The 14,392-nt window shown below is 38.4% G+C and overlaps 1 protein-coding gene across 6 annotated transcripts in view; it reads right to left on the bottom strand.

The window, feature by feature from the left end:
* Positions 1 to 14,392, bottom strand: part of ARHGEF12 (Rho guanine nucleotide exchange factor 12) — an 81,762-nt gene that overhangs the window by 9,311 nt on the left and 58,059 nt on the right. For all 6 annotated transcript variants that reach the window (XM_075521316.1, XM_075521318.1, XM_075521321.1 and 3 more), the window contains 15 exons: positions 14,185 to 14,314; positions 13,837 to 13,872; positions 13,045 to 13,199; positions 12,228 to 12,374; positions 11,312 to 11,400; positions 9,680 to 9,805; positions 8,756 to 8,870; positions 5,985 to 6,085; positions 5,653 to 5,730; positions 4,054 to 4,129; positions 3,474 to 3,641; positions 2,847 to 2,934; positions 1,780 to 1,869; positions 1,560 to 1,636; positions 961 to 1,188 (listed from right to left, as the gene is read on the bottom strand). In XM_075521316.1, coding sequence (XP_075377431.1) covers positions 961 to 1,188; positions 1,560 to 1,636; positions 1,780 to 1,869; positions 2,847 to 2,934; positions 3,474 to 3,641; positions 4,054 to 4,129; positions 5,653 to 5,730; positions 5,985 to 6,085; positions 8,756 to 8,870; positions 9,680 to 9,805; positions 11,312 to 11,400; positions 12,228 to 12,374; positions 13,045 to 13,199; positions 13,837 to 13,872; positions 14,185 to 14,314 — 1,704 coding nt within the window. The remainder of the gene's footprint in view (positions 1 to 960; positions 1,189 to 1,559; positions 1,637 to 1,779; positions 1,870 to 2,846; positions 2,935 to 3,473; positions 3,642 to 4,053; positions 4,130 to 5,652; positions 5,731 to 5,984; positions 6,086 to 8,755; positions 8,871 to 9,679; positions 9,806 to 11,311; positions 11,401 to 12,227; positions 12,375 to 13,044; positions 13,200 to 13,836; positions 13,873 to 14,184; positions 14,315 to 14,392) is intronic.

Genomic DNA, 14,392 nt, shown 5'->3' with positions numbered 1-14,392 from the left:
TCCAAGATAAACTATTAGATTGCAGAGAACTGTCATTACTTGTACAGAGAGATGGAAGAGGGAATTTGGGCCAAGGATATGAATGCTCTGCATTTTGGTAAAAGCAAATGACCCACACAGAAGCAATACAGACTATTTCCTCCAAGTACAATTGAGGGACTTTGTGTCCCTTTCAGAGTTGCCAAGAAGAGATATATGGATTAATGAATTCATTCAAATTTTAGGAAGTTATATTTAGGAATTGCACTGCTAGATCTGATCGAGTAGGTTGCATAGCCCTGCATTCTTCCTCTGAAAGGGGGTGTACTGGAGAACAGAAGAAGTGATTAAAAACCTTCTATAAACAATTTTACAGAATAATCTGTCCATCAGGAAAGTTTCTTTTCAACGCACACAAGTATTGATCTAATTATATCCAACCACCTCTTAAGTCCTCAGAAAATCTGAACCTAGACTTTGTCAAGCTCCCATATATCCAATCTTGTTTGCAGGATTTTACAAAAAAATACACAAAATCATATTCTGCAACTCATGCAACCTCTCCTATTCTGCTCCAGTGCTATGAAAATAAGTCCACAGGCTAACTGCATTGTCATTTAAAAAACTGCTGGCTAGCAATGACACTGTACAGCACTGCACAAAGTTCTGCAATACAATTTTGTCATGAAAGCACTTCATGGACAGTAAGTAACAATTCATTACCACCATCATTTTATACATGGGAAAGCCACAGAAAAACAATGAGATGCCTAAAGCCAAAGAAAGGGCCAGTATATTAATTCAGAACTTAGAATTCCTTGCTGTCAGATCCATTTTGTTTTGCTACGCTGTGATCTACAGCACAGAGAGAATTGATATTTAATAGAAATGGGCTTTAGATTTTATTTTAACTCATTGATTTAGATGGTTGACCTAACAATTTCCATCACAACCCACCAGACACTGCCCACAGATACTTACAGTTTCTTAATGCATCCAATGCCCACTGCCCTTCTGATACTGAAGGTAAACTGGTGGCTGTGTGTTCATAGCATGCAGAAGAATCTTTAAGTGTCAGGTCTGCCTGCTGCACTTTATCAAACTGTCTTTCTGACACAAGAAGACTTTCTACCTTGGACTTTTCAGGCATGATGGGCGAAGAAGACTGAGCATTCAGTATTAAGGGAGATTCAAGGCCCAAATCTTTATCTAGTAAACAGAAAACATACAGCCAGGTTAAACAACTGTGTCAAAAATGATGATAAACTGCAGAAAATTCTGCTTCACACAGAAATCTCTGGAAACACTAAAAATCACCAAGCCCATGCTCAAGAACTGTATAAGGCCAATTCTTTCCAGGGGAAAAAAGAATCTTTCCCATCAATTTATAAGACAGATGGAAACAGGGAGAGGTATGTTTCGAAGAGGTTCAGTATCAGTCCTCTATATGACTTGTAAAGAAATCATTCCTTTCCAGAAAAATGTCAAAGCTACCAAAAGATCCCCCAGCCACAAGGAATATGGCTTGGCACATTTGCGCTCCTTGGCACATCAGTAGCAAATCTACTGATACCATTTACCTGGACTTTGTAGACTACTGGCAGGAATGTCATGCTGCTCTTTGAGCTTCTGCTGCTCCTCTTCTTCACGCTCTTCTCTGCAGGGAGGAAAGAACCTTTTAGTCACATATATCTGAGTCGCTGCATAAGAATCCATGCTTTGTCTGGCAATCTTTGAGCAGAAGAAGGGGTACAGGAAAAAGAAAAACCAGCCCTTCTTCCTCCAGCAACTTTTACTTACTCGCCTGGTCCTGACTGTGGTAATGGAATCACTCTTCTGGTACTCCCCATTTTTACAGTCCCTGCCATCTGAGCTATGAGGTCCTGCCATCTGCAGTAGAAACATCAAATAAAAGCATGCAAGATGTGAAGCATAACGAATACTTCTCTATTTAACACCTCTTAAATCCAGCTAATATTATTACTGCTTTCCTTATCAACAGAAATACCTTTTTCTTTTATTTTTTATTTTTTTTTTTAAATTCTGTTACATTCAATTCCTCGTAATACCTTGCAGCCACAAGTGAAGCACCACAGCATAATGCTCACCTCACCAGGATACTCTTCAGCAGAAGGAAATGAATGACAGGACCTTAGCAGGAGTTGTCAGGTGAGGCAGTTATTTTATATATAAATATATACAAAAGCATTAAGTAACATTTCACATATTACTGAAGAGTTTCATATATGACACACTAGAACAGTTGCTATGTATCATACAAATAAGTCTATGCCCTGCTTATACTTTAGAAGAAAAACATTTCTACCAAAGAGGAAAAAAGTGTTTAGCTAGGGAATCCAATTCATGCACTGGGGTGCTTATGATGCTAGTATCAAAGTCTGCAAGGCTAACTGGTTCTGCATGAAGTTGCAGGATTATTTCAGTTAGTCATCTGGCAGTCAGTCACATAAGACCAGAATTGCAAGGGTAAAGAAAAGCATTTTTGAGGTCAGAAAGGGCGTTGGAGTGAGCCAGACAGCAAGCAACAACAACAGAAGCATTGAGTATATGTATGGGGTGGTTTGTTTTTTTTTTTTTTAATACATACGTGTGCATATATACACACACATACACACACATGCTCACTAACATAAGTGGATACACTCTCCCCCTATTTTTTGTAAGTTGGGAGAAGCTATCCTTGGATACTTCCTACTTAGGCCAACATAGCTATGTTTTCAGCTAAGCTTAGAGAAGGAACTCAGGTAATTCATGGACACCTGCACAGTTACTACAGGCAAGCAGATGTAAAAGATCTCTCAAGTACAACAAATCAAGCAGCAGGTGGAGCTGAACCAATTACTTACACATTCTTTTCTGAAACGGTCTGTGCCACCAGTTCATAAATATGAGCGCCATTTTCTGACATGGAGATGACGAAGAAAGCTTTGTTATCTGAAGCAACACAGGGAGGAAAGAATTTAACTAGATGCCTTGTCCCACATAGCTTTCTGAAAATTCCTAAAACTGGGCATAACCCCAATCCCAGAAGCAATGAAAGAAGAGTTCATGAGATAACCCTCCAACACAATAATATACAAACATCGATCTTTCCTATCCAGGAAATTTGTCTATTAGTCCTGAAAGAAAAGAGCCATTACCGCCCAAACCATTTTGAAGCAGGCTTATTTCTCTTCTTTTCCCTCCTAATAATTTCTAGAGTACCTTTCATCTAATACAATCAGACTATTTTAATTTAGAAGTCTATTTAAAGTCTAATTTAGAAGTCTATTTAAAACTCAAGCCATGCCTATTACTGATGCAAAGAAGTTAAACAGCTCATACATACAAAGCAAGATGTTGGACAACCAAGAATTAAGCCTACACATTTTTCCATGTTCTACTCTGAAACTCTAGACAAAAACATCTATCCTCAACTGACCTAATCTTCATTTTTGGCTTCCTCTTCTGCTTTCTCAATTGGTTACACTGACCTGTTGCCACCTGACGAACCAGAACGGTGTTCAATTTGATGATAGGACTGAAGGTGTGTTTACTATCAGCTGTCGATGCCAAGATTTTACTGTGACACTTCAGTACCAGTTTATCATCTTGTTTCTGCAACAGCACCAGAATGTCCTCCAGAAGCAGAGTATAGAGATCTGCACAGAGTGCAAAAGAACCCAGAATGAGTTAAAGATTCATAGTTTTATATGACACCCCTGCAGAAAGAAAAAGGCTGCATTTTTGATTACTCATGCAGAGGCAGTAATCAGTGCTATGCCATTCTAGGCAAAGCTTGCAAATCTTCCTCATCAAAACTACAGCAGAAAGCTACAGATGGAATTGGATCATCTCATGACTGACTGCTGTGTCCCTGCATGGCCTTAATGACACTCCAGCAAATTTCAGAACTGACAAGAATAATTTAATCAGCTCTGAGAAACACACAGGCACTATTATAGGTGGCAGTAAGAATCATAATTGGAAACTGCAGAAACGCTTTCTCTTTCTCTCCTCCTCAGCAAACACACACAAACCCAACTTTAAGTCAGTTGATGGAACAGGACTCACCAATAGTTTTGTCACGATTAACCTTCCAAATTAGAGGTCCTTCATGAAGCATTTTTCTCTTCGTTAGATCCAAGTTCTGTCACCAGGGGAAAGAAAAATAGTAGCACTAAAATTTCTGTGGAAGCAAGTAATGGTAAAGCATGGGAATGTCAGAGCGGAGGCTAGAACAGGCACTCCAGTTTGGAGACAAGCAGCTAAAACCCAGTCTGGAAACAGAAACGTGGAGCAGGAGTAGGGTATGCTTGTAAACCAAAATCTTGTGAGAGATGTTTGTATCACTCTTCCTCATTCACTGCTGTTCTGCAGATACTGGGGTCACAGGGTAGACAATTTTCGTACTAAGTCAAGCTACTAAGGCATTAGGATGTCGTCTGATTTCTAGGAGTTTTTCCAATATCCCATATAAAGTCTGCAGTTCTAGTGTTACAACTGGTTAATGCTTCAGCACTTGATTTGCAAGTCAATTGTGTCTACAAATGATATATTGATATAAAAATTATTCCACTGATCTGATGGACTTTATAATGTCAATGAATTCTTCAGTCACTTCAGTGCTTGTGACATTTAGATCTGCAAGCAAGTAGAAGTGACAATTTTCACAAGTCATTCCTTCCAAGTCGCAGAGTCTACAATCAATGACAGCAAGATTTCATAACTGCCAGCGAGCTCTTCATTTCCTAACTAAATGCTTGCAAGTTTATTTGTGGAAGGATACATGCCACAGTTTTATAGAGGAGTCTTCATATAAAAATTTCTTTGGATACACACTAACTTTGGAGAAGACAGGGGACTGATAAATAAACAACAGAGAATCTATACAAGACACAGGAATAAGACAGTGGCAAAAATTAAGAACTGGGAATAAAGTACCAAATCATGAGGAAAAGGTGCAGAAGTGAAGGGAGAGGAGTCCTTGTGTAGAAGCTACCTCTTTGGAACATATGTGAGAGAAAAAAGAAAATATTTGTTTTAAGTTGCAAGTGCCTATTGGTGCTCATCATTCACTTGAAACATGAACACTTCATAAAGTTAGTCCTGCTCCAAGGATGTTGACAGCAAGTAACCAGCTTGACTAACGTAACTGCAAGAATTTACAGGGCCCTGAAACACAGTACTTTTAGCACTGGACTTAAGACTTTATTTGGCTATACCTGTGGATCTCCTACACAAATCAGTCTGTGTACAAGCTCTTCTTTTAAAGCCAACTTTTGGCTCTCTGAGGCCTCCCCAGTTCCAACAGCACACCTAAGACACATCATCATGTGAGATATATATCCATAATAAGGTTTATCATCCACCAGCTCTCTCATGTGATACAGAAGTGCATTAGCTTGCAGATCATTAATATTTGTTTCACAGAACTCACAAGCTTCATCAACACTTCTATGTGCAAAACCAAGTTGTTACATCCAGAGAGATCTTCAGGAAGGCAGCAAAACTCAGATTTCTGAGACTAATGGTTTTAATTTTTGTATAGAAATACTTATCTCCAAAGACCATTTGATTGTTGTCAGAAGACTGTAGTAGAAAGAGCCACAAACTGAACAACACGGTTGCAATCATCATTTACACAGAGATTGCTTCAATTTTGTCACTCACCCTGAACTCATCCATCATGGGATCCTCAGACTGCTTCAAGTAGGACAGGTCGAGACGACGCTGATAATCTTCCAAATGCTGCAGAAAATGCAATGAAGATGGTCACTTTGATTAGCAAAACTCACTAGCGTCAGAGTGCAGGCAGTCATGAATACTTCCACATGTTCCCAAATGCCTGGGATTCCTCCTCTTACAGGAATACTTGTGCCGCAAAAACATCTTTAAGCACAATATAAAGTCACTAGTATGGAGACTCTAGGTGTCTTAAACAGCTTTCTGCCCTTCAGCTCTCTTCTCCCCAACTCTTGATGCTCACTCTGTTCACCTCCTACCTGCTTGTTCTCAGACTCTTTGACAGCCTGGTTCACGTGGTTAAGGACCTGACGACAATGATCTGCTGCTTTCTTCACTTTCTCTTTCTCTTCAGGCAGTTCTGCAAGAGAAAAAGGAACTGTAATAATGCTTTCCAATAAAGGTTCAAAAAGTCAGAAGTCTAGTACAGTTTGCTGACCTCAAATTGGAGAAAGAGAACTTAAATTCTCAGGATAGCTTATCAACAAAAGCACTTCATTTCAAAGGTGAAATGACAAAAGTAGATTTGTGACAGGACAGAATTCATTCTGCCCTGCACCAGACATCGGCATCCAATGCACCGTACACAGCACAGCATTTGTTACACTCCCTTTTGAGGGGCTTGTGACAACCTTTTGCTCCACAACCATCAATCTGAGAAGTATTAAGAAATCTAAAAAGTTTAGTAAGACTCCACCGTGGTACAGAGAGAGTCTCGGGGTAGATATTTAAGATCACACACAGCCAGCTAGCCAAAGTCCCAGGATTCGGCAACTGACTACTGGCTTCTGCATTTCTCACAATCCTTTTTATTTATTTATTTTGGAAGAGAGAGAAACAGACAAAGAAACATAATGCAAAATATTGAAAAAAATGTGTTACATAATAACTTTTTCCATCCAGATAGCCTGTATTTATTTTAACAGCTTAGGAAAAAAGTCTCTCTGGCTACATTCATACAGCCTGATTATAAAAACCGGTCTTTTATTACAGCAAGAGCAAACAAGAGTTACCTTTCTAGCCAATGTCACTTGATTATACACAGATAGACACAGGTGAACCCCATCAATTCTCACTACCACAAGCCACATTAAGAATTTAGTTAACAGGCAGATAAACAAGTACATCAAGAATAATGGAGTATCACATGCTTTCCTAATTATGATTAGAGTGAACTTGTAAATGCAGTATATTTTTTATGAGTAATGAAATTACACTGCAGCAGGTATCTGCTAGTAGACCTGAAAAGGCATTTAGTGGTATTATTAATCATATTAATCAATAATCATGGTATTATAATCATATGATTAATCATTATTAATCATATTTCATGTTATGCTGGAAATATCTTTCAGTGTAACACATCCTAGCTAAACTCCACCCTCTGTAAGAACATGAAAATGTTCTGTAGTGCTTTAGAGATTCAACAGATGAGGAAGATTAAGATTCTGTTGTTGTTTACTGTGTAGGAAAGTATTTTTTTCCAAGTTCAATCTCCTTCAAATTCTTAGCTGACAATATATTGATAACATTCAAGCTTTTTATATGAAGGTTGTTTTTATGTCAGACTTTAGGGGTGTAGGTCAGATTGCACTCTGACCGTACATTTTTCCCCAGATATTGGGAATTTTGAACAAATAGTACTGAAGATTAATTTAAAAAACAAAACAAAACAAAAAATCCTCCACCAACAAAAACACATCCTTGGTCAATAACAAGGAAACCTAGACCTTATAAAAACCAATTTGTTCTGTATTATCTGCTTTTTGTTCTCTTCTTAAAGAAACATGTTGATTTGCCACAAGCCTTAACACTACATGATTTTTGCTTAGATTCTATAATACTTTCCTTTTTTTCATCTTTGCTCAGAAGTATGCCCTATGTCTATCCAAGCTTGTTTAAGCAATGGCTTAACTTGATAGGTTTTTATTAGATTCTTCATTCTTCACATTTTTATGTTCGTAATGGATGATTAGGGATTTCTGTTATTGAAGATCTTATTCTTTTTCTCTCTCAAATGCATCTACATGGAAATTGGAATTCCACTTAAATGTGTTTTTTCTTAATAGTTTGATTTAGCCATCTTAATGTCTTGAATTCAAGAAAAAATATGTTTATCAGAGCATATTTATTATTGAAAACCAATGTATTGAAACAAATAGAGTATCATCTTCAGTGACTGAATTCTTTCTAGTTATTTCCTTCTTCAAGATTGTAGAAAGGAGTTAAATATATCTAGAAAATTACAGAAAGAATAGGCATGCTAATGACTATTCAAAACAACAGCACAAATGCAACTTGCCTCTCAGTAAGTTCCTAAAGTTTTGGTTGCTAAGAGCATGTAATAAGGAAGAGTTACACGATACCCACACTTTTTCCTCTGTTTCTTTTTCTTCTGAATGTAAATCCAGGTACTGACATTATCACATACTTTTATACAATCAGAAATATAAGCGTGCAGAGAAAATATTTTCTTCATGTCCATTTGGTCGTCATAATCATTAAAAACTGTTAATAACAATAAAAGTCAGTGTAAAACGAAGAAACAGGCTAGGAACTGGAGGGTGGAGAGGAGACGGTCAGGAATTCCTGGTTTCCTTCTTCAAAAACTAATAGCAAATCAAGTTGTTTTGCCAGTAACTTTCATAAGCAGCGTGGTTTGGTTTGTCTTCAAAACTTTGGCATTCCCCTCCCCTCACTTTTTAAAACTACATTTAAATGATTATATTGCACTCTACATACACTACAACCCAATGCAGGCTGTCATTCACTTATTTCACATTTAATTTCCTTTTCTTTTTTTCTACAAAGGAAAATGAATTTAATTTAAACACAAAGATTGGATTTTTTTTATTATTATTAATTTTTTTTTTTTTAACCTGCCCTCCTGCGTGGAAGGCAGCAGTGAGGTCTCAGTGAAAACAGATACTGACCCATAAAATCGAACTGTTCTTCAACACATGCTTTGAAACCACATTTGCCTAAAAAACCTGCTGAGATGCATGCACAAACCTTAGCGGAAAGGCTTTACCTGTGTACTTAGCAATGTTATCCAGCAGAAGGGGGTACTTAGTCAACCTCTGCATCTCTGTGGGAATGATATCCTTCAGCTGCAACCGGCGACACAGTGGATTACTCTCAGCATCCTAAAATTAAACAGCACAATAACTACATTTGTCATTTTTATTAAGACTATAATTACCTGAACGTGTAACATCTATTCATCACATAAACGTCTATTACTTCACTTTCCAGTAATTAAATACAAGACAAGAAATGCCAAGATCTATCATTCAGACAACACATCCCCTCTCCATTTGCAATTATATATAGGAAAGGCTCATCACAAAAGCAGTGGCTTCCTTCCCTCATTACTTCACTGAGGCCTGGTACCACCTCTAATCAATCTTGGTCACTGCCATACAGGGAAGACATCAGTTTAGGCTTTCACGCTATAGCAAAACTACAGTACATTTTCAATATAACCTCAACCCTTGTATTACTGGAGTTCTTCCCAGCCTGTGGTAATGAAGATAATGTTCTCTCCTCCCAATGCCACATGTATTCAAGCCCCTTTCCTGGCAGGCAGAATAGGTGTATATCATCTGTCTTCTGCCCGTGGCATGCATCAAAATTGCACTACTATAAGAAGTTTTTTTCCACAGAAGCACTCATCCTTGGGAAACAGCCACCTCAAGTAAGATGCCATCTCCTGCCTGGGACAGCATGTGCTTTTCCGCATTCTATCAGGACATTCTGTGTTCTCCAGAATTAAAGGCTCCTCCCTCCAGAAATGATTAGCAGAGATAAATACAGTATTGGAAATGATCCTGATCTGAAGACAATGTTAGACATGATGCCATTAATTATAACAACTTTATCTACAACCATTCATTATGCTATGCTGGCCACCAGCCACATCTTCAGGCAGCTCAAACCCTTGCATAAAAGTCACCTGCACAAAAGTCTGGAAGCGAGAGTCCTTCTTCTGGCGTGACTTGATGACCTCCAGAGCAAAGGGCTGGTTACTGCAGAATGTGGCAGTTGCATGTTTCAGCTTCTCCTCTGCTGGTCCACTAAACTGTGCCAGAAAGCCACGAAAGCCAAATTTAGATAGACTCAAGTTCAGCACATGCCACTTTCAACAGACATACAGCCACATAGCAGAACTGGTCTCACCGGGGAAGACAGGAATTATTGGCAAAATGTGAGAAGTAATTTCCATCTTGTTTTTAAGGCCTCGTCTTCCCAGTCTACTGAGGAACCCCTTTGCGCCTCAAACTCTACAGTTCTGTCTCCAGCCCTAGCACATCCAATCCTTTCCATAAATGCAGTGCTGATTCAGAGGGAGAATACAGTGCCATGTCTCCACTGTCAGCCATAAGGAGAGCAGAAAAAAACTGCACTCAGATGAATGACAAGACATAATTCTCCAGACTGTTGGTCAGCAAAGCCAAGACCAAAGGTTGTCATCTTTCTCAAGGACACCCATGCTTAAACACCAGAATATAACATAACATCTTATTTCCTAAACAAAAGTATTACAAAAACATGGCTAGGGGAAATGATAGCCATGAGCAGGGCTGAGAAATGTGCCGCAGATGACAGATGGTTAATCTGTTACTGCAACTGCAACTCTTCCCATTCCTGCTACCCAGTCTGTGATGCAGCATCGTAACTCCTGAAAATACTCACTCTGGAGAATGACATCCTGTGTTTTTTGTTTTAGCCACTTAGCCAGAACACTATGCAAGGGCATATAACTATTAGCTTAAGGTCTAGCTTGCTCTAGCAAGTATTTTCTTCCTTTTTCATAATACATAGAAGAACTGAAAGGGTTGGAGGTGTTTCTTTACCAGCCACATCTGATTTTTGTTTTCTTCCTTTTTTTCTGGAATACTAGACAAACAGTGGGATATTTAAAAAAACCAAAACCAAAACAAAAAAAAACACCACCAAAAACCCCACCACAAGAGACTTCTGCATGAAGAGCTGAAAAGAATAAGCAGATCAATCTTCAATCCTAAATTAATCAGGCTTGAAAACAAACAACAAAACAGGAGATTCCTGAGAGAGAATTTATTTTTTTTAAAGCATCTACATCACTCCTGCTCTTGTCATTTGGATCTCAAAAAGGAAGCCTGCAACAGTGCTATAAATCTGAAAAGGTTCAGCTATGTAAATTCTAGGATTGGAAACCCATATTTTTAACTATCTTTTAACTGCACCACAGGCAACACAAGACTTACATTTCAGTGTTACTGAAATAAATTGTCCTATTACATTTTTCAAAATCCTACTCTCATCTTTATGTCTCCAAAACTACCTTTCTACTCTACCCACACATCATAAGGAAATTATTTTTTCTTCCTTAAATTACTCTTGTCTCTAGCCAAATGAAAATCCTACGAGTTCTTCCTGCTTTCCTTCAACCCTCATTCTCTAGCTCTGTGTTGGCTCCATAGAAATGGCAGCTCTATGACCTTCAGTTCCTATTAGCTGGGAATTACCTTCACTAACCTCTGGCTCTGTTTCTCATTCTATGAAACATTATTTTCAAGTACAAGAAAGCAAAAAAGGATTTTACCCAGGAAAGCAAGTCTTCCCCAATTTGGCCAATAACAGAAGTCATCTCGTTCCTTTTTCGGACAGCTTTCATCTGATCGTTCAATGCAACTTTAAAAAAAGAAAAAAAAAAAAAAGGAATTTTTATTAATACTGCTACAATAAATTAATTAAATATTAATTGTCAGCATTTATTTTCAAATAAAAGCTATTCTAGGAAAAGACTATATTTGCAATAATTTCAATTAAATTAAAAAACAAGAAGTGTCCTGCAACATAATAAATTTAGCAGAATATCTAAGAAAATTTTATATAACTCCTTTGCATTTCTGTCTCACCTGTCTTCAAATGACCCCTAAGAGCCTTTCCAGTCTTATCTTTTCTGAGGCTCAACATCACTGCCCTTTTAAAAACATAGGAATAATGTAGAACACACTTCAAGTCACCTGCATAAAATTATACAACTTACTATTCAGTGGCAAAGCTGAAAGTCTGATTCTGAACAGTCCTTTCTCTAAACAATTAGAAAGGGCTGCCCTTCAAAACCACCTGCAAGACATCAACCTTTTCAGATTTGTTTTGATATTTTCTTCAACAACAGTTGTAATGTTTTGAACGTTGACCCATAAAGACCATTCATCAAAACATTGCTCCTTTTATCAAAGCATGAATCAGCACAAGAGAGTCTGTGTACACAGATAAGAAAAAAGCAAGTATCTGAAACACTGGACACATGCATTCTTTATCAAAATATCTTTGTAAATCAGTAATGGAAAAACTGTGGGTGAGAAGAAGAACAGCTGTAGTATTCTTTTTCATTTAAAGCATTGTACAAGGCTGCCTCTTGTTTCAGGGTCACTTGCTTAAATTTTTCAGATACTTGTACCCAGAATTCCAGTTGAGGCTACAAAGCTGAAAGGCACCTCAGCTGCTCTTACCATGAAGCCCAAGGATATCCTCCAGATTTGAAAAGATCTTCCGTTTGTCACTGGAGCTCAGGATCCCTTCTCGGGTGACACGCTGGTAGAAGACATTATGCAGAACCTTCAGTGTGCGGACATGAGCTCTCTCAGTGTAAAACAACTCTGAAGAGAGAGGGGAAAGCAGGATCGTAACTACCTACTTAAAGAGGTGTGGCAATGTGGATCCAAACGTGAAGCAAACAGAAGTCAGAAGTATGAACTTACAAAAGTCTCCCTCACCAACGCTTCCCTTGCTGGCCCACATTCCAGCTTGCTCCAGAATGGAGCCATGCTCTGCTATACTTCCATGTTTGAAAGAACAGAGAAGCCACTTGATTCATGACTCATAGTTTAACCCAAACAAACAGCGAGCTCTTAGCAGCTCATATAGCCACACAGAGTGTTCTGCAGGATTGCAAGACCTGAAATTGAGATGAAGCTTTGAAGATCAAGTTTGGTAGGAGCTTTCTATTTGCATCATGTGCTTTCCAATGGTCTAGACAGCACCTCTTGCTTTCTTCTATACAACATGATACTGCAAACTGCCTTTCAGTGTCAAATCACTTAATATTTTTTATTTCTCCTCTAAGGACTGGATCAGTCTCATCTCAGGATACTTTTCAGTAACAATTACAAGTTTCACACAAACTCTACAAACCAGAAGTCGTAGATGGCCACTACTTTGAGCAAATCAGTGAAGACAGACCTAGTTTTAAAATTTAGGAACTTCAGAGCTCCAGACGACAGGTTTCAACTTTGTGCTAGGTGAGCTAGGAAAAAATATCCATCTCACCATTAATCACTTCTTGGCGCTTGATTTCATAGGGTTTCAGCCCCATCAACACTTCTCTGCTCACAAGTTGCTGCCAGTTGGGAGGGTCCATGTCCATGTCAAAATCATATAGCTCATCTTCACTTTGTACATCTGCGAAACCAACACTGTCCATCCTAACGTGAAAAAACATATCAGATACTTCCCATTTTAGGCATGGATGTAAGAAAGAAAGAAGAGAAAATCTTAAGTATATGTATCAGTTGTAAAGCATTATGAATACGCTCTCCATAACAGTTGGAGGCCGTTAGATGTCTGAATCTATACGCACATTTTCTAATTTTGCCCTTCACAGAACAACTAAGAGTGAATATCTGTTCTTACAGTATTTCCATAACACTCCTTTTAATGATACAGATAAAATAATTTGCTTGAAGTCAAATATCAAGATGGTGAAAAGGCAGGTTACAATTTCTTTCCTCCACCTATCTGCAGATACAGAGCTAACAGCAACACACAGATTTAAAAAGAAAATGTGGAAGTCTCAACTCCCTAACCCATCAATTCAAATCAGTAGATGCAACAATCACTATACTTCACTCACAGATCAAAGGGCTTATCTGCATATGATTCACTCCACCTGTCCTATATAAGCACACCAGTGTCATTTCATATACGCATTATTTAAGAAAAGGAAAGATCATGCAGACAATTGTACTGGCTCAGAACAACGAACGCTACTGCATTCTACTCTATAACCTATTAAAATCTCAACAAATTCAGTGAAGTTCAAACATTCATAAGCATACTCACTTGCGAAAAGGCTTTGGTGTTCCCATGTCAACCACTCTGCAAAGAACAAAAGGAATTATTAGGGAAGCTTATGCAAGAATTTCACCCTACTCAGACCTTCAGGATCACTTCTGAGTAAAGGCCTAACCTCTTAACTAGAACATTTTGTCCATCTGTCTGCCTCACCCTCCTGATACATAGAGAGTTTTCTAGTACTACCACAGTAGCAGACACAGACCAGCATTTCCTACTTCTACCAATAATGTTTAATACAAATGATGTTACTAATAGTTTTATAGACTCTGCTTCAACAGCCATTGTCATATCAACTCTCTTCCAAGGCTCAAGCAACCAGGGTACCATAGTTACCTCTCCGATTCTCCCTCCTCCTCCTGCAAGTTTTCCAAAGGAGATGGGAATTCAAAGGTATTATTAGGTGTGCGGGGTGTGCCATCCATACAGTCATTAGCAGGTGGAGCTTCTCCAGTCTGCCTCAAACCTAAACAGAGAATGAGTACGAAATGTCAAGAACCGTACCAAATTAGAGTACATCACAGAACTTCACAGCCTCTTCATA

Source organism: Mycteria americana, chromosome 19 (genome assembly GCF_035582795.1).
Source record: "Mycteria americana isolate JAX WOST 10 ecotype Jacksonville Zoo and Gardens chromosome 19, USCA_MyAme_1.0, whole genome shotgun sequence".
In the NCBI taxonomy this organism is placed as follows: domain Eukaryota; kingdom Metazoa; phylum Chordata; class Aves; order Ciconiiformes; family Ciconiidae; genus Mycteria; species Mycteria americana.
This window is presented reverse-complemented; position numbering and strand designations above follow the sequence as displayed.